General features: G+C 42.7%; 1 protein-coding gene across 1 annotated transcript; it reads right to left on the reverse strand.

The window, feature by feature from the left end:
• Positions 1–300: 300 nt before the first annotated feature.
• On the reverse strand, positions 301–18,654 carry TMEM106B (transmembrane protein 106B). The gene is made up of 8 exons (XM_033165265.1): positions 18,508–18,654; positions 11,035–11,247; positions 7,046–7,109; positions 5,646–5,805; positions 5,379–5,519; positions 5,224–5,273; positions 3,294–3,347; positions 301–812 (listed from the first exon to the last, which is right to left on the reverse strand). The coding sequence occupies exons 2-8, from the start codon at positions 11,240–11,242 to the stop codon at positions 674–676; spliced, it is 816 nt and encodes a 271-aa protein (XP_033021156.1). The 5' UTR covers positions 11,243–11,247; positions 18,508–18,654; the 3' UTR covers positions 301–673.
• Between the last annotated feature and the right edge of the window lie 2,632 nt (positions 18,655–21,286).

A 21,286-nucleotide genomic window follows, 5' to 3' on the forward strand; every position in this document is an offset into this window, starting at 1 on the left:
TTTGTACCTATCGCTCTGCAAATATGCAGCAATCTAGTGGTATTCATATATTCAATATACCCAAAGATTTAAAGCAAATTATGTTTTTTTTGTGGAAAAAACAGCAGTAATAAGCACTTCGCCTATAATCAAAATTTCTAAGATCAAAATTCCAACACAGTGAAATCTGTCATACTGTTATTAATGCAGATGTGTAACCCTCTATAATGCTGCAATACAACCAAACTTCCTTCATTAAAAAAAAATCACCTTACTCATACTATTGGTGCGTTTTTAGTTTACTTTCTAATACATACGGTACTTGTTAGCAGCACAGCCTAATTTATACAATTATATAGTTTCACTCCGACTTTTATAATCATGTACCCATGTTTCCATTTAGGGAAAATACAGATTTGCTGGTTTAACAGCCACCCCTCCCTGCTTCCCCGTAGTAACAGTTTGACAGAATACTTACACATTTAGAGTGGAAAGGGGAAAGTTATCAAACGTGAATATATACAGTTTGACCTTTTGCTGCTCACACCTCCAAAGTACAGAAGCCTTCAGGGCTGCTAAATTATATACATCCACCTCTTTAAGCAGTACTAGATATGAAAGTTCAACTTCAATGAGTAGTAAAAGAACCAAGAGTTAATCTTCTTTCCTCCTGCAGCCAGAAACTCTGCTTCTTCTACTGAGGCGGCTGAAGTACATTTAGGTATTCTGACTGTCCCAGCTGGTAAGTTGTGTTTCCACCGCAGTCAACATACTGGTACCGCTCCTGAGATATTTGTTCAGAGTGACCAAAGTAAGAGGTGGTCACGGTCACTCTTAAAGGTGGGGGGGAGGGACAGGGAAGAGAGAACGAATAGAGTTTATACATTATATACTACCTCAGCTTTTGGAGGTGAGTGGAGAGAGGGGGCAATCGCAATCATGACCGTGCTGGTGGGGCACCCATATTGAGATGAGAAATCCACTGGTGGTGGCACCAAGTTGGGTTTGGGGATTGTGGGGCCTCTGGGGAAGGTTTGTTGGGCCACATCGGGCCTGCACACCCTTGGTTTAGTGAGGGAAGAAAGATAAACATCTTTCACAGCTCCAGACTGATGTATTCGGCTAGCTCCTCCATGCCATCTAGCATATTCAACCCATTTTTGGTACCACCTAACAGATTAGAGTGGGACGCGGGTGGCACTGTGGTCTAAACCACAGGGCCTAGGGCTTCCCAATCGGAAGGTCAGCATTGTGGGGACACAATGGGGTGAGCTCCCATTGCTCAGTCCCTGCTCCTGCCAACCTAGCAGTTCGAAAGCACGTCAAAGTGCAAGTAGATAAATGTACCGCTCCAGCGGGAAGGTAAATGGCGTTTCCGTGCACTGCTCTGGTTCGCCAGAAGCGGCTTAGTCACGCTGGCCACATGACCCGGAAGCTGTCTGCAGACAAACGCCAGCTCCCTCGGCCTATAGAGCGAGATGAGCGCGCAACCCCAGAGTCGTCCGCGACTGAACCTAACGGTCAGGGGCACCTTTACCTTTACCTAATAGTATAGAAATATTGTTCTTCCGCAATTACAGGGTTTTCCGAGCTTACGGTTGTTTGACAGGGCTTTTCCTATTAGTGCAACCAACACACACTATGCAGACAGTTACTTAATATGCAGGTCGTTTAGTTTCGTTCCCCAAACTCCAGTCCTGCACCCAGTAAATCAACATCAATAAAACATATGTAGACAGGGCAGGGAAGGATAGGATAAGAGATTGATAAAGTGCTACACTCTGGTTTTATAAAGAAACAGTTGTCACACAGCAACTGAGTTGCAACCAACTAATTGAGCGGTAGGGAACCATTTTGGCTCTGTGAGCTCGATACCTATCAGGATTGGCCTGGTGGACCAGATTTGACCGGTGGGCTCAAGTGCTGTAGCTCAAGGCACCTCACAGACAGCAAGGTGCAGCTAAAATGGAGGAAAATTCCTTTTCTTTAGTAGCAAGGGCTTCAATGCAAACACCTTCCTGATCAGGGGTTTAGGTTAAATCCTGCTGAACGGAGCAGGATTTAAGCCCCAGGATTGCAACAGCCAAGGCTTTCTTAACAGAAATTACGGCTCTCAGTAGGCTGACTTTCTTTATTTACTGACAATCTTCTCTTCCAACAAACCAGGGTGGATTTGATTTAAATCAAATCGATTTAAATCACTTGTCAGTAAGACTTGATTTAAATCATTTTTTTACAGATTCATTCTTGCTGGTATCATCTTAATATTTACAACCAGAGGAAGGTTTCATTTTGGGAGTAATAAATTTTCAGAGTAGTTTTTAACAGTTATACCAAAAATTACTGATTTGGTTATACTATTGGAAATACATAGACCGATAATGATGAAATTATTGTGAGGTTTAATAAGTTAACTGTTTATATTTGGACAACTTTTCTGCTGTACTTTATTGGAAGGAGAAAAATAAAATAACAATTTATTTAACTATAACAAGAACATTATAGCATATGTATCCATTCTTGTTAACTGATGTGATTAAACAATTTTTTTCCTTTAAAAAAACTTGAGATTTAGCACACATGAAAAACTTAAAACAAATCCTTATTTTCTGATGAATAGCCTTGGGACTATAATGTAACTTAAACAGAAAACTATCTTTAGAAAGATTTTTCCTCCAAAAGCATTTTATTTTAAAATTTTATTTTTTTATTTTTTTTAATCATTGATTTTTATCCACCCTGCAACTAAACTAAATTGTTTTTTACAAAGTGTAAAGAAAAGGAACAAAGGAGAAGAAAACCCTAGCTGCTGTCACTTTTCATGATATTCAATGGGAGATGAAGAAAAAATATGTTCTCTTATCTGAGGTCACTCCCATACCATTGCCCTTAATGGAATATCACACCACCCCCCAATCATTTGCTGATAAGCAAAGCGTTAAACCCTACTACCTTGACTGTAGGAAACTGGCATGCACAGCCAAACTGAGCATGATTTAACACCATCCAATGAAGTGATGCCACCCACCCATCAGTGATACCATATGATTGACAGGCAGATACGGTTTTAGAAAAAATGGCCTCACTGTCCAAACTGGAACCGCCAGAGGGTCAAAATTTGCCCACAGAGCAGAGGTTCCCCACTCCGGAACTAAAATTATAATCAGAGTTGACACACTGAAGTTAATGGACCTAAGTCGGTCGTGCCCATTAATGGCAAATAGAAAGTGCTCTCGAGTATTACAAATGTTGGATACAACTGATAGTTTAGAAAGTTAGGGCTCTGTGTTAATGAAAATGCAAAATATACTTACTGCATCATGACTACTATGTTGTGCACTTTGATAGAGAGTAGGGTGCAAAAATCACTGTAAGAAAGAAAAAAAATGTAAGCATAATTAAAAGCTAGCAAGCTAAAACAAACACGCCAAGTTCTTAATTCTAACTAGTGATTCCCCTTAGCTCAACTGGGAATGGACTTGGCTAAAACAAGGTACCTAACAAAAATTGGTTGATGGCAGGAATGGGGCTTGAACTGAACACAAATGTACCCCCCAAACTTTTCTGCCGTTCCACAAACTAAAAAAGAAAAAGAAGTATTTTGAAGTCAGAGTGATAGAAGAAAATGGGAGAAATTCAGTTTGCTTTCCTATGAACACTCCCACACCAGGGGAGGGAAGAAAAAGGAGCGTCTCCACCCCCTTCATTCTGCCCGGACACTGAGGTCCAGTGCCAAGGGCCTTCTGGCGGTCCCCTCGCTGTGAGAAGCCAACTTACAGGGAACCAGGCAGAGGGCCTTCTCGGTAGTGGCACCCACCCTGTGGAACACCGTCCCACCATATGTCAAAGAGAAAACCAACTACCAGACTTTTAGGAGACACCTGAAAGCAGCCCTGTTTAGGGAAGCTTTTAATGTTTGATAGATTATTGTATTTTAACATTCTGTTGGAAGCCGCTGGGGCATGTATAAATAAATAAATAAATAAATAAATAAATAAATAAATAAATAAATAAATTATTATTATTATTATTATTATTATTATTATTATTATTATTATAAAAAGGGTGGTCCCAAGGAACCAGAGATTGGGCAGACTGTGTGGCTGGTTTGCACATAACACCAACATGAACAAGCCATGGCAAGGTTTGGGGTTGAGCACTCCTCTTCTGGCACGCAGCTGCAACAAGACAGAAAGCTTTCGTTTTGATATTTAAGTAACTTCAGCTTAGCATGTCTAAACCAAGACAGCTGCTGATTAGTCTTAATAACAGCTTATTGAAATAAGGCAATGCATTGGCTTATTTCAGTAACCCATACTTAAGACTTAACTGTTTTGGGGCAGGATGCTATACTCCAATTAGTTAAAAATGAAAGCTTCCGACTTCCTCCTTGTGACCATTACCTGGGGGGGGGGGGGGGCAGAGAGCACAAGCCCAAGGCTCAACCAGGTTTGTTAAAAAATAATAAGTATTTTCTTGAATTACAAAAGCGTGTGTGTTGTCTCTGTATTCAAGTTGTAGTCTTTTCTATCAACCAGGTTCAATTATATAATACTAAACCATAGTTTAGCTTCATGTGAGAATGAGGACCACCTGAATCTAGCAATTATGCCTATACTTGAAGGAGTTTTGCCCAAGGAATGATCAACAGTTAAAATGAAAAAATGGAGGATGAAAAGGGGGGAGGAAGGGGGGGCTGGAAATGAGCCTAATGGTCAGATGTAGAGGCCACTTTGGAACTGGAAGGTGCTTCCCCTGATTTCTGCTGGACTGTCCAGCAGTAATCCCTGGACAGATGCACACCAAGAGGTTAAGCTCTCTTTCCTATGCTCTCCCCACCCACTCCCCGGCTAAAGAGGAATAAAGTCAGAACGATGCCACCTGAACCCGAACACTTTACTGTATTTCTTCGACAAATTTCCTTCAAGTATAGACATACAAATGTACCTCGGAAGTGGAACGGAATCTGTTCCGGAAACCAAAGTACAGCTTCAGATTGGCTGCAGGAAGCTCCTTCAGCCAATCGGAAGCCCTGTTGGACGTTCGGGTTCCAAAGAACGTTCGCAAACCGGAACACTCACTTCTGGGTTTGCAGCGTTCAGGAAGCAAAACGTCCGAGTACCAAGGCATTCGACAACCAAAGTACAACTGTAATTGCTAGCTGGGGGCTGAGGATACCCTGCAATATTTCATTGTGGGTCCCCTTCTTGTGTGTCAGTGTACTCTAGAGAGCCAACCACTTACAACATGTAGCTCATTTCATCTTGTATAACTGTGGGCACCATATAATCGATCTGGAAAAAGAAAAGAAAAAGAAAGATCAGGATAAAGAATGTGAAACAAGAGGTGACTGCTGCACATTCAGCCATATTGTATGGAATTAAGTCAACTACACTTACTTGTTTCATGTCCAGTGGGCCAATGTGAGTGTTATTGCTCAGCCGTGCTTTCCCAATAACAGTCTTTGAAAACTGCACCTGCGCCGTTATGTTTTCAACTTCCACCGAATAATAATTGTTGTTTGTGATGTTCAATGTGTTCTAAAGAAGAGATTTTTTTTGTAAAAAAATCTAGATTAAAGAGAAGTCATCTGCATCTCAACGATCTATATACAGTAAAATGCCAACCACAGAAAGAAGCGAAAGAGAACTTAACAATGAACATACCGTAATATTTAAGTATATTATGCGCTTCTGTGCGTCGTAACTGACATATACTGACTTGACTCCAATGTATTCAACATCAATTGATCGAGGAAATAAGAAAAATACTGCCAGCCCAGAAAGTAGTAAGCATACAATTACAGAAGCAGTAACATAAAGTTTTCTGCAAGAAAGAGAGAAGAGACAGGTTACCACTGTAGATACATAGATTACACACACTACATATATAATACCTTCTTGGAGAAGCTGCGTCCAACTTGCTTTGCCCTTCACCATTCACCCATTCTAAAGTAAGTTGCCCTTTTGAACGGAGCATGTAGTGTGCATATGCTTTTTCGCAAATGCTTGGCTCCATTCTATCTAAATCCTGCAATTATGGGAGCAAAGAGAACCAGCATAACAACAAAGCCTTCTGAGGGCCAGGTCGCCCTCCCCACAAGATCATTATGCACAGCGCATTAAGACATTACGCACAGCCACTGCAACATGGTTCTGCACTTTCCCAGTCAAGGCAGAGCTAGGTTTATCTGAGCCATCCTATGATTTCCAACAGTTGGACAAAGCATCATATATATATATATATATATATATGTATATATAATGGCAGGGAAAACCCAATGGTATGAGCGAAAGGGCCTGGAAATGATGTCTTATGAAGAACGGCTTAGGGAGCTGGGTATGTTTAGCCTGGAGAAGAGAAGGTTAAGGGGTGATATGATAGCCATGTTCAAATATATCAAAGGATGTCATATAGAGGAGGAAGAAAGGTTGTTTTCTGCTGCTCCAGAAAAGTGGACACGGGGCAATGGATTCAAACTACAAGAAAGAAGATTCCACCTAAACATTAGGAAGAACTTCCTAACAGTAAGAGCTGTTCGACAGTGGAATTTGCTGCCAAGGAGTGTGGTGGAGTCTCCTTCTTTGGAGGTCTTTAAGCGGAGGCTTGACAGCCATCTGTCAGGAATGCTTTGATGGTGTTTCCTGCTTGGCAGGGGGTTGAAATGGATGGCCCTTGTGGTCTCTTCCAACTCTATGATTCTATGAGGAGCACACCTTGGATGCCAGCTTTCTTCACTGAAGCCCCTGAGAACACTACAATGACCTGAACCATAGTACAGTAAGCACCTCCCCTCATACCCACTCAAAGGAACATGACAATGCTTCAGTGTTGATAGAACTTTGTGACAACAGTACACAAGAACACTTCTAGCAAAGCAGCCACCTATTGTCACACACACACACAAAATGGGTTATGAGGTTAATGGAAGTTGTTCCCGAGCACCCAAAAGCCACATAGTGAACAGCATCAGAATTACATATGTTTTTATTCTAGATTTGGATAGACCAAACCCAGCTTCAATAATTCATGGACAACACGTTTATATTGCTTCTGTAAAACTTACGTTCTTCTTGGCCTCAGTCTCTGATCACTGTATGGAATCAGGGCAACAAGCTGATTTTCCTGCCCTACAAATAAGAACATAGCTGTTCAGTATCTTGAGTTTCCAACCCATGTTCGATGCAGCTAAAAAGAATCAATAAAACATGTAGCATCCTAGGATGATAAAAATGACTTGTCTGCAGTACTACAGCTCTGCACTGAATTCTTTCGCAGTCTACTAAATTTAAGAAAAATGTGCAATAAAACTATCGAGAGGCAATTTCTTTTTTAAATAAGAATTTATTGGGTTTTCCAAATTAAACCAATTACAAATACCCACACCCCACACAAAACAACACAACACACCCAAAACACACAAATTACTTATAATCCTTTACATCTTTAAATCATAAACTTAGGACTTCCTCACGCCCTCTCTTATGCGTTCATTTCTATTCTTCTTCAGTAACTTTGTAACATTGTTAAGTCTAGTTCCTTACAAATAATCTTAATCTTATAATTATAATCAACTTATCTTATATCATAAAACTTATTCTTATCAAATACAACATCATATTTCAAATCTTAGCTTCTTATATCCTTTCTTCTCTTAACTCAGTAGAGCTGTTGCTCATGTTACTTCTAATTCCATCTTAAAAAATATTTAAATCAAGCCATTTTAACCAAATCTTAATCATTTCATCCATTCTCAAAGTCCTTTTCCCCCTCTGATGTTGGAGTACCATGATCAGCATACCTAATATACTCTTAAATCACTTTACCCCACCCCCTCCTTGCCATCTTCCCTCCTTCCCTTTTAGCCTCACCCCCGCCTTCCCCCCAACTTTTCCCCAGCCCAAATTCTTCCTGTTTCCAAATGTTGCCAATTTCTTCTTCTTCCAAAATGTCACATTTTCCTTGATACATGCAAACCGAAACAATGTCACAAAGCATCTTTTCATCATTCTCCAGTTCAAGTTGTATTTCCCAGGATTTTTGTTGCAAAGTTTCTGAGCTGCCACCCCAGAAACTTGTTATAATGTCTCGGTAACCAGTTTCCGACCTCTCACATTCAGGGAACTGCAAAAATTGTAATTCCAACAGTACTTTTCTCTGCGCTGAGGTCATTGTTGGGTCTGGAAGGACGGTGTGAGCCAAACCGCCAGGAGTAGGCAGGAAATAACAAAGTTCAGTACTTTTCCAACTTCACTTCCCAGGTCCCAGCCGCCATTTCCCCCTTAATCAGAGGGTTAATCTTCTCTCTATATATTTACTGTCCAACGGATGGAATAAATCAGAATTCTCAGTCTCCCCCCAAACTGGGGTTTCTTAGATATCCAGAATCAGAATCCACATAAAGCGTAAAATCAGTCTTAAATAGCAACAGCCTAATCCGGTATTACTTTAATCTTGCCACAACAGGGAGAGACGGACTTCCTCATTTTACATCTCTCTCTGAAAGCCTGATTGCAGTCTTTTACCCAACAGTCCAAATAAAATCCGTACTTACAGATTTCTTCTTTTAAAGTCCGAATAGAGGAAAAATGTGGCGCTCATTTTCCAGCGGCCAGCTGCCGCTGCGTTTCCCCGGTTGGGGACGGCTTCCACAGCTCTGTGCCGGAGCCCGTTCACTCAAGCCTCCCTTTTACAAGGGAAGCCTGAGAACGGGATGGCACCGCGGAGCCCGCTGGAAACCCCTGACCATGGGACGCTCCTCCCGTGGTTTACCGGAGCCCGCAGCGCGGTTGCGGGCCTCCTACCCCCGGGGAAACTGGAGCTGTCTCGGAGCCGAGACAGCTCCCAGCCGCTGGCAATGGTGCTCACACCGGAGAGAGGCAATTTCTTTGAAGGAAATTTGTTTCAGAAGAAAACTGGTTTGGGGTTTTTTGACCTGCCACTTCTCTCTGTGCTGCCTTTTCATCTGTGGGATCGTGCCTCTGAAGACCTCCCCCAACAGGAGTCCTGTCTGCATCTGTTTCCTTTTTGGTGCCAGGTGAAAACCTTTTTATTTGCCCATGGCTTTCAGAGGTTTGCATTGCTTTAGACTATATGCATTTTATGCTGCCATTTTATTTAGCTCTGCCTTGCTTTTTATTCTGTACTAGATTGTGGTTTTAGTTTGAGGACTGCTATGAGAGTTTGGGCGGAAGGGCTGCTAATAAATATGTTAAAATAAATAAAGATAAAATGGCAAGTAAGGCTGAAAAATGGCAAGGGCTACACTGTGCCTGAAACTGCACCAGTACAAGGCATGCATGGCAGATCGCAGACCATAGCTGCTCCCATCACCTAAGCACCCCGTTGTCTCAATTAGGTCAGAAAATTATTTGCTCTTGTGCTTTGAACTGCTACGTTATGATGAGAAATTCAACTGGTGCCACTTTCTATGACTGTAGTTGCGTGACAAACACTTGCACGGCTAGTGCTGTTAAATTCTAGAGAATAATCTCAAGAATATTCTCAATTAATGAGAATATTAGAGAATTTTCATTTAAAATAGGAGAATATTCGTTTTAATTCATTGAAAATGATATAAAAACCAGTTACTGGCACTAAATAATATAGAAACGTTTAAATCAAGGCCAGCTCACATGCTGTTACACATAATTGTATAGGCCTTAAGTGTATAAACCATTAAAGCTACTTTCTGTAAAAATAATAATAATAAAATCACACTGTATGGCCAAGGGTATAGAATTGCTAAGAATAAGGTCACACCAAAATAGAAAAAGGCTATTTCATATACAGTAGTACCTCTGGATGCGAGTGGGATCCGTTCCAGAGCCCCGTTCGCATAATGAGCAGTCCGCATCCCGAGCATAGCGTCTGCACATGCTCGCCGCGCGATTCAGCGCTTCTGCGCATGACGTCATTTGACGCATCTGCGCATGCGCAAACCGCTGAACCCAGAAGTAACCCATTCCGGTACTTCCGAGTTTGGTGGGTTCGTACCCCGTGATGAACGCAACATGCAGCATTCGTAACACGGGGTACGACTGTACAGTGGTACCCCATGTTACGTACGCGATCCATTCCGGGTCACGCCCTGTAACCCAGGCGTACGTAACGCGAATGAACAAAAAGAAAAAACCCGGAAGTTCGCATGTTTTTGTGCTTCTGCGCACCCGCTCCATGGAGCACTTCCGGGTCACGGAGGTCCGTAACTCGAACGTACGCAACACGGAGCATACACAACATGAGGTATGACTGTAGTTTTTTCTCAAATTTCATTCAAAACATATTTTGCTGCAGGCTTTAAGTTTAGCCTTCTGTATCAATAGGATCCATTGTTTAGAACTTACCCCTAGTAACATATAAGCAATTTATATTTATGTAAATGTACTGGTATACTGAGTAACATTCGCTTCAGCTACCAGTTACATTATACAATATACTAGCACCATCTTAAGGGATTCCCAGTTGTACATTAGCGTAACTTTAACAAGTAAGCCCAACTCTACAGAGGCCATCAGATAAAAGTTCTAACTTTCCAAATTTAAAAATTAGGAAAAAATAGCTTTAAAATGGTAAAAGGATATTATAGACCATGACTGGATGAAAAACTAAGCCGTAGTTTGCTTTAACAATGGTGTGTTGAAGAAACCATAATCCTGCTAACAGATAGTAAAATAAACCATGGCTTGTTTTGCCTGGTGTTGACTGATGGTTGCCTTCTTGCATTGTGAATGCCCAGCTGCCATATTTGCAACTGAAAACTGGCAAGGTATCACATTAGGATTGTTTAAAAAGTTCAATGTGGTTTTCTATGAATTTGGTGAATAAAGCCGAGAGAGAAAATCGAAGGACCCAAATCCAAAGTTATCCCACCCTAAGTCTTTCAATAATATTCTCAGGTGAAAAAAAAAGGCCTGCAAAACATATCAGTACTCAGTCATCATACACTTTCTACAACTGATAAGCTTAAGGACTAATGGGGACTTGAAGAGAAGGAAGACAAAAACATATTTAGCACTTTTATCATTTAGACTGTTTCATGCATTTTAGACATACCGCGTGGAATTCTCCCTGTCCCCTGGCACGTGGGACATGTGACGCTATCTCTTCCCGTGAATTCAACATATGGGAACTGTGACACGTCTCCATTTCGTCCATCTTCACTGTGAGATTCCGAGTGAACTAATCCCTTCCTCAAGTTGTCCGTTGATGAAACCCCATCTTCTTTAGATCCATGTAAAGGCATTGAAAGAGACTTCCCCATGTTTGCTGGTAGGAAAAGTTAAGAGGCAGACTTTAGACCCTGGAGGCATTTGTTATATATAGGAGGCTTCATTTGGAGAGCTATGAACTCATTTGTAGTCTCATTGTATTGGGTTTCCTGTTCACTGCTTAGAGACAACTGGGATTGCTATACATATTGTTGAATTGAATAAATAAAAACACTAAAACTATGGTTCAGCTTGCTGAGATAAACCACTGCCCACCAGGAAAACATTCAGGGAGATTTGCTTGTAACTTGTTAGCAGGGAACCTAGAAAAGGAGGCAAATTGCCATAATCGTGACTGGCTCAGTTCAGATGAAATATTTAACCATGACTGATGCAAGCCATAATGTGCAAACTTCAGACCCTGTGGTCTCCCATCCTGGTTTGGTTGCAAGCCAATTCTTAATCACAGTTGAAGTATTCAGTTGCAACACATAATCCCAGTTAAGGAAAACAAACAGTTGTTCAGCATTATGTCTGTGAAAGGCTGAGGAGGTGTTTAGCACTGTTTTGTTGTGTTATTTTATATTCTGTTGGAAGCCACTCAAGAGTGGCTTGGGCAACCCAATCAGATAAGCAGGATATAAGTAATATCATCATCATCATCATCATCATCACCATCTGCTTTTTCTGATTGGGGAAAAAAGTTATAAGAATTATCACTACCCATACATTCATTTTATGGGAATTATGTCAAAAGTTTCTGGTTGTGTGCAGAATCTTTAGTTATGGAGAATACATACTTCATAATACCTACCTCTTGGGTTTTCTTTCAGTACTATGTATGTTGTTGCAAAGCTACTCATGTACACTAATCCTACACTTGTTCCTCACAAATCATCCTGACAGCCAGAAACCAGAACATGTAAATATTGATCTGAAATCCTGGAATCAGCTGTCTCCGAGAGAGCCATCTGTAAGTACACTAAACATGTAGGGTTGCCAGCTTTTTAAGATAGAGCTCCTGTTTTAACAGCACGGTGAATTGAAATCCACAGCAATGTTATGTGTGTTCTTGGCTAAATGGGCCACCCCTGCTTTGCCTTTACTCCACTTCAGGGATGGGGAACCTGCGGCCCATCAAACCTGACCGCTGGCCATGCTGGCTAGAGCTGATGGAAACTGCAGTCCAAAAATGTCTGTTCCATTTCCCTGCTATACTTGCAGAACTTTGACTAACGGAGCCCAGAACGGGGCTGGGGGCAGTTTGAAATGAGTAATGAAGTCCCTCTACCCAGCTCCCCTAGCTAAGCTGGCCTCCTACTGACTACGAGTGTTATCTGTGGGGTGTCGGCCAGCAGAAACCTTCTAAGCAAGGACATTTTGGAGGCAGAGAGCAGGTGGGGCTGAGCTGGCCCAGGATGCCTTGGATCCCAATCAGTTACACTGCTATGTGATAGCATGGGCCAGATCCAGGATGGTGCAGCTACATGCACCCATATATCTTCCTCTGTGCATGGCAGGCCTGTAGGTACAGTGGAGGCCTTGCCGCTTCATACAGCTCTGCCGGCCAGCGGCTGGGGTATAGATTGCAGCCTAAGATTTCCTGGACTATGGGAAGGCTTGCTGGGTCAGGGTTTAAAGTCAGCTGAGTTAAAGATAAAACAGGCAGTTAGCACACTGGACATTTGGACAGTGTGCTAGCTGTGATAAGACAACTACTTAAAATGAAAAATAAACATCAATTCAGGTACTGCTCAGAGTCCTAATCAGTGACAGAAAGTTTATTTTGGGGTGCCTGGGATTTTCCCCAGCTATACATATGTAAATAATTCCTTACTGGGAGGCTTCCCATCAACAAATGGAACTCACAAAAGGTCATAGTCACCAGCATTTTAACCCTTTCTGCATTTTCCCAAGAAACAAAATTATGCATTAAAACTACCTGAGAAAATGAGTATAATTTCCACAAGACCCAAATTAAAACAGCAGTTCTGTTGCACCTTTCTATATTAATAACAATGAATGACTAGGGCTACAGCATCTTTCTCACTAGAAAAGAGAGATCAAGAGTAATATGTAAGCCATTTTCAGAGGAAACCTATTTAAAATGTAGGTCAGTCATGACCTACTTAAATCCATTAATTTTAATAGGTCTACTCTGAACATGACTTTTATACAAACGGAAGTCATAAACTCAGTGCATATGTAATATATAATGACTGCTGATCCAAACCACAATTTGCATATTACTAATCATTATTTAGCATTCATCAATCCTCTGATTAGAGGGGGGAATATTTAATACTCTGTAATATAAACGCAAGAAGCTCTATGATGAATCTTAGATTTCAAAACTTCCCAGAGCCAAAGCATACATAAGATGACAAAGGCCTTGTAAACAGTAGACACCAAATGTCTCCAAGATCTAACTCGAGAAACAATTATGGAGGGAAGGAAGGAAATCAGATATAGCAAGGATAGACAATGTGCAACAACTTCTAACCGTGTATCCCTTTTAGGCTGCAACTAAGAGGAATAAGCCTTACTAAACTCATCAGCAGTTACTTCTGCGTAGACCTGAATAGGACTGCAATGTTAAGCCTGCTGCAGCAAAAACAAAACCGTGGCACCTTAAAGATGTAAAGAAATATGAAAAGCAAAGGTAGCCATGTCGGCACATAAAAACAATCCTTCCAAATCCACAAATGGGCAAACCTTTGATTGGGAGGGCCAACTGGAATGTTGCAGAGTAGCATGCAAGCTTTGGACCTGCACCATACTAAAAAGCAGGGGAGGGCATTTAGTCTACAAAAAAAACACATGCCATAGTAAATGTGCATAGCATGTCTTTAAAAAGCACCCTAACTTTTAATAAAAGATGTAGTCAACAAGTGGAAATTTCAAGCAAATTAAACCCCTCTCGTCACGACCCCTGCAAACGAGCACAATCGCCTCCTGCTCCTCAGCCAAACCCCACCTCCCCTCTGCTTCCCATCCCTCAGGTATCATCGTGTGTGCCTTTCTCCTCCTCCTGCAGGTATGGGCGCTTCACCTGAAGGGACAAAAACAAGACATGGAAGACCCTCCAGAAGCAGCCGGTATTAAGTTATGGGAAATTCAGTGATAAAAGCAAGCAGTGAAGCAATCAATTTGCAGGTCAGTCGCCGCGCAAACACACCACTCACCGCGATGCCTTCGGCGTGCTACGCGGGCGTGGGGTATTTTCTCCCTCCCTGTGACGTAGCCCAGCAGAAAAAAAAGCTCCAGAGGGGAGACCCTGCTCTCCCCGTTTCTGCAGAGATTTCTTTTGTCACACGAACACACACACGGCTCTGGTGCCCAGCCTAGCTGCGCGGCTTGCAAGCTGCAACATCAGGGAAGGCGCACGCCATTAAAAAATTTTTTTTTAAAAAAAACATTAAAGTGGCTCTGGTAGGTTGCTTCTCCCTCCCTCCTCAGGACCCAGGAGACGAGTTTCCTAAGAGGGGCGGAGGAGGGGGTTGTTTGCAAAATAGCTGGATTTATGGGAGATGTAGTAGGATGCTGAGCAGGAGAGTGAGTATCCTGGACTACAGCTCCCAGCATGCTCTCCGTTTCTCTTTCCCCTCCCCCCCCTCAGCTTTTCACATACTGTACAGAGGAATTAAAGAGGGGTCCTGTTTCTTTTCTGCCCCTCACGCCCATCCCCAAGAAAGAAAACAGTCGCTTGAGTTTGTATGGGTGAGTCTAAAAAATTGTAAGATTTGCAACATCCTGCAACTACAGGGCAGAAAAGAGCAGGGAGCTATGTGCATGTGTGTGTGTTGTGTAAGAATAAGCAGTGAGAAGAGAGCAATGCATATAATGAGCAATTTATTCGCAAAAATCCCAACTCTGGAATTATTGCTGTTTTCATAGCAATGTGTTTTAAAGAGGAAATTAAAAATACCTAATATATTGTATAAAAAATAATAGAGTATAAAGCAGATAAAATATAAAAATCCATTAAAAAATAGTTTGCTCAGTACACGTGCACTCACTCAATACCTAAACAAATTCCACACACACACACACACCAAGTAAACACACAGCATTTGGCTAAAGTGGTACCCTTTGTTTGGCAGTTGTAGTAATATGTTGATAGAGTTGGACACGACTGAACGACTGAACAACAACAACAACAAATATTGTCTAAAAAGGTAAAAGACCTGACATTTAAGTCCAGTCGTGAATGACTGGGGTTGCGGCGCTCATCTCGCTTTACTGGCCGAGGGAGCCGACATTTGTCCACAGACAGTTTTTCCGGGTCTTGTGGCCAGCATGACTAAGCCGCTTCTGGCAAAACCAGAGCAGCGCACGGAAACGCTGTTTACCTTCCTACTGGAGCGGTACCTATTTACTTGCACGTTGACGTGCTTCTAGGTTGGCAGGAGCTGGGACCGAACAATGGGAGTTCACCATGTCGCGGGGATTCGAACCGCCGACCTTCCGATTGGCAAGCCCTAGGCTCAGTGGTTTAGACCACAGCGCCACAGGCATCAAATTTTACATTAAGTTGTATTTAAATGAAGATTGTTTTGTTGCATTATAACATCCCTCAGTCTGGAATTGTGTGAACAATTAAGAGTAGGTTATAAATAATTTTATATTGTAAACCACCCTGTTTTTCCTCAGATGAAGGGCGGTATAGAAATTTAATAAATAAAATAATTTAAATAAATAAGTAAGTAAAACATATTATGCGGTGCTGGAGCTTAAACTTTCTTCAAAACAGCTCTTGCTCCCAAACTTGGGGAAGGACCATAGTTCAGTTGTAAAGCACGCACTTTGCATTCAAAATTTCCAGGCTCAATTCCACATGGGGCTGGGAAAGATACCTGCCTGAAATCTTGGGACAATACTGGGTTAAATGGAACAATGGGTTTGGTATAAGAAGAAAGTCTTGCCTGAAACTCTGAGTGCTAATCGGTGAAGAAAATACTGAGCTAGATCAATCAATGGTCTGATTCAGTATAAGGCAGCTTCCTTAGGATTATTATTATTTTAGGAAAATCACTTTCTCAAATCCAAATACCGTCATACCTCAGGTTGTAAACGCTGCGGGTTAAACATTTTCCGGTTGCACTCCACACCGAACCCAGAAGTACTGGAACAGGTTACTTCTGGGTTTTGGCGCTCACACATGTGCTAAATTGCGCTTTGCGCATGCACAGAAGCGTCAGATTGCGACCCGTGCGTGCGCAGTCTCGGTGCTGTGGGTTGCGGACGTGCCTCCCGCACAGATCGCGTTCGCAACCCGAGCGTCCACTGTAAATAAGATACTCACAGGAGGACTGTTTCTGCTGTCGGAGGGGTAGATCTTTAAACAGTATCTTGGAATTGAAATAGTGGTGTGAAAATAGAGAACAGGGATGCACCTCACTGAGGCATGCATCCCTCAACCCCATGAGGGGAAGCAAAAATAAGCCTTCTCCCCTAACACTGTATCATTCCAGTTCAGACCTTAGATGAACAGATTTGTCCTGAATTTAATAGGGTAATTTAGTATGTCCAGGCTGCTGAGGTACAGGATAAGTTGAGCAAGAAGCGACTCATTTAGACGTGGAGCTCACCTGTCTCCTGTTGTGGAGCTATGAAGGGAAGGTGACTTTCCAATCATTCTCCTCTCCCATATTCCTCAATGGCTACCAACTTCTCATTACAGTACTTAAAAGAAGCCTGTAACAGAGTTTGGTTTGGGTCACAGAAGCAATCCAAATTGCCATACAATGAAACTGAAACTGTGCAGCAACTTAGCACTTAATCATTATTTTAGCAGGAAAAAATATTTAATTAATTCATGAAACACACTTAACCCCTTTTATTTTATTTTTTAAAAAAAACTTTCAGAGGTCACTGATGTATAAAGACAAAAGAAAGTTAAAAAGGGATACAATTCAAAGCAGGAACAGTAAAAAGCAACAGTGCCTCAATTGTATTATGGAGAGGAAGAGCCATTTCCAATTCTCAGGTTTCAGAACCATATCTGAATTCATGGGAAGCAACAAAATACTGTAATCACGTGTGGGTTTTTCCGCTGTGGTGTATCACATCACACCCAATAAATTACGAACACACCTGTACTGATGCACTTCTCTGCAACTCTAGTAGGGAGTGAGTAATTATTAGTTGCTTGTTCCTGATTCAGAAAAATAAAGATTTTAATTATTGTGCAATGAGAAACTGCAATGCAGACTCTTCCTCAATACAGAGGAAGTAGAGAGGAAGTAATGATTTCTTTATCTACTAAACCACTGGCAGAATCCCTTAACATCTACCTACAATATAAATGCTTGTCTCAAGAAGCGCTTTAGTTGGCATTAGATTTCAGACACCCCCCTATATACAAACCCTGTCTCAATATATTATATTATTATTATTATTATTATTATTAATAGAATTTATATACTGCCATATAGCCGCAGGTCTCAGGGCGATTCACAGGATAAAATCAGAATATAAAACCACGAAGTACATAATCAAAATAAAAAAACAACAAACCCATGACCCAAGAGAAAAGCTGGGACCCCACACTTGCTCGTCCAGGGCAAACAGACGATGGGAATTAAACGTAATTTGGCACCGAAATGCTGAGGCTTAACTCCAGAAAGACGCAAGAAAGTCGGGAGGCGGGGAAAGGAATAAATGGCACATGCACACCTCGAATCCTGGGAACTGTAGTTTCCCCTCGCAGAGCTACGATTGCCAGCACTACACTTCCCAGGATTTTTTAAAATGCGTTGTACATGTATGTCGCAAGACGTAGCAGCAATGCCACCAGGAAGGGGCCGCCGGTTCAAAGGCCTCCCCAAACCTAACCCTCTCAGAGGCCCCGACAGAAATGACAGGGCAGCAGCACAACAACTCCTTCCTCTCTTTCGCCCGCCCCCAACCCCCAAAATCTGCGCTCAAAGCAGGGAACTGATACCTGGGAAAAGGCTGTACTGTATATGTATTAGGATGGCGGCCCAAATTCCCAATGGATTACCCCATCGCCCCCACTGCATTTATTTATTCCTTTCGTCTGGCAACGCTCCTGCGCGCGCGCGAACACACACACACACACACACACTAGCCCAGGATGCGTGCAGGCCGCGATCCCTCCCTCCCATCACTGTGGGCCAGAGTTGCTCGTCGGAACGCGCAGCTGATGCCATAAGCAGAAAAACAAAAACATCTGTGCGCGCGCGCGCTCACGCACCCAAAGGTGCCCCGACCTCCCCCTCCGAGCACCAGGATAGCAACACCCGCTTGCCCAGCCCTCCCTCCTCCCCCCCAGCTCCCCCCCCCCGAAACTCACCGCACGCCCCCGAGCCTTTTCTCCAAGCGAAAGGAGCGCGGCTTGTTTTTGTGGGGCTTCCTTTTTCCCTTCGGCTCAGCGCCTCCCTGCTCTCCCGGTGTAGCAACCTAAGCAGCTGCCCGTCGAGTTCTACGGCGAAAGGCGACTGAGCATGCTCCGTAGCAGACGCTGAAGCCATCTGCCCTTCCTTTTTGCCCATCCTTGGTATCGCAGCTCCGTCCGCCGAGCTGAGAGACGTACGCCCAAATCTAGATACGGAAAGGCGGAGTGGCTCAGGGCTGTGCGTGCAACGCCTGATCTTGGAAACAAGGGGGGGGGGGGCGGGGAGAGATGCACGCGGAAGGGAAAAAACAGCGGTATTTGCGTGAGCAAAATAATAATCATAATGGGGGGGGGGGCAGGATGCTGTACAGAGCATGCTCCCTCCCTTTTCAGTCATCGTCCTATTTGACTGTCATTAAGGAGAACTGGCTGCAAAAAATATACAGGGAGGGAGGGGTTTGGTCATCACAGGAAGGGGGTGTGCAGGTGCTTGCAATGACATGGCAGCATAGAAGAAGGGTGAATAAACTGGATTTCAGTCATCACCTTTGAGATCACAATTCTTTTATGCATGTGTCTGCCTTGCTTTCTGAGCTGGGTGTAGCAACCTGACTGCTTGCTAACCACTGTGGCCTATAGGAGGGGGGGTGGCATCCTAGGCACCCGGAATCAATTGGAATGGGTGGGGTGGGGAGAGAGAGAGACCCTTTGTCCAAATTTCCTGTCTTTGGCTTAGAAAAGCAGCTGTGTCTACAGGTAGCTAATTTCTGAAAAGTCCTCTTTTCAGATGTACCACAACGTAGGATATTTTACCAAGAAGGATTTTAAAAAAAAAACACCCAGGGCAAAAAAAGAGTAATGAAGTTTGCTTTTGTGTTTGGGTGTGGGGTTCAGCAAGAAGACCCAGCTGTTCTGGAGGATAGAGCAGTGTCCAAATTTGGGGATCTGCCTCAGATTTGCATTGAGCAGAATTTGTATGCACAGAGAGGGGTGTGTGTGTGTTTGGGGTATTTCTGGTGCTGGCTGGTGACAACTAGGACTGCTTGGGCAGAAGGCAGAGAGACTGACAGTAGGTGGAGGCAGACCCCAACCAATCCTAGTTTTGTCCCCATCCTCCTCCCTGCTGGGTTTCTGCAAGGGCAGCACCAAGGCTAAAGAGGAAGAGCAAGCTGACAAACAAAGGCATCTCATTGACAGACTGGTTTCAGTAAGGAAACAAGTAAGGGCTGTCAGAGAATATACGAAAGATGCTGGGCCAATGCCACAGTCTTCCTTGGGTATCTCTCCCCCAGAGGCTGAGGTGGCCACACTCTGATGCACACCAGGCTCAAGGGAAGGATGATGAGTGCTGCAGAGGGAGATGGAGAAATCCCACTTGGACTGTTTTGATGGCTTCTAAGGGTTTTCTTTGCCATTTCCAGACATCTGATCTGCCATTCTGAATGTGTCAGAAATCAGGAGCTTGGCTTACAAAATATACTTCAAGCTTGGTTCCAAATAGAATTGGGAAGTGGATCATCTGAGCCTTACGCTTCCTCCTAGACAAGAGAGAGATGAACTGAGCAAGTCACACCAACTCTTCCGCCATCACAAAAAATGCATTACTAAGATATTTCTGGAATACACATACATTATCACACACACATACACGACTCCTGAAATATATTGTAACATTTTCATTTGGCCAGTAGAGTTCCTGAAATACTTGGAGCCTAAACATGGTTAGGTTTCAACTGCTATGGATCAAAGCTGGTTTGGAGAAAAGTGCAGTATTTCATAAACAACGAATTGATAGGTATGAATTGTGCCTAACGTTGTGTGAATATTGCTTCCCAAACCAGCAGTGGGAGCACACTGGATGCAGAGTCAACACGAGTGTGCACCTGACCTCAGTTGCTAAGTGAAGCTTACATTGTCAGCTAGGGTGTATAAAGAGTTTTCCCGATGGTCCCCTTAAGAATAAGTCCTTGATGAATGCACCGATCTATAATTCACAGATAGATTTCTTGGTGGATCATCTCAACCCTGTGTACACTGCGATGATGATATCTTTGCCTTACACTATTCTGTATAAATAAAGCATAAGCATATCCGATGTATGCATTTGATATATTGTGCTGCCATCAACAACTGTCATTCTTGATGCTATCTGTGGTCTGAAATGATAGGAGCTGTGGGCTGGCTGACAAATGAGTGAGATGATTAACATGAGAAGGAAAGAAAAGGATAAAAGGTATAATTTATCCCAGTTGCTATGCACTCCTGCTAGTATTACATCTGAACTGTGGCTTTCATCCAACATTATAAATTATCACAAAAAGAACACTTGATTTTTCTCCATCCTACCCTTCTTCCATTTCTCGTACGCAAACCCACTTTTTATTTTATTTTATTTATATCTTGCACCTCCAGCTTGAAAGTGTTCCCAGGGCAGCACTTACATGCATATTATAAAGAATTCGACAATAAAATAAAGCAATCCAATAAAAAGGAGCTCAACAATGAAAACAGCCTGCGGGTGAAAACAATAGTATCAGAAGAGCAGTTTAAAATAACTCTGGAAACCGCTCAGTTGATGTTTTAAAAGGCCTAAGTGTAACAGAAAACAAAACTCTGGTACCCCAAACACAGAAGAGTAGGTGCCCAACAGTCATCCCTGGAGAGAACATTCCACAGTTGGGTTACCCCATTCGAAAAGGTCTTCTCTGAAGTTGCTCACACCAACCTAACTTTGGAA

Source organism: Lacerta agilis, chromosome 12 (genome assembly GCF_009819535.1).
Source record: "Lacerta agilis isolate rLacAgi1 chromosome 12, rLacAgi1.pri, whole genome shotgun sequence".
Classification (NCBI taxonomy): Eukaryota; Metazoa; Chordata; class Lepidosauria; order Squamata; family Lacertidae; genus Lacerta; species Lacerta agilis.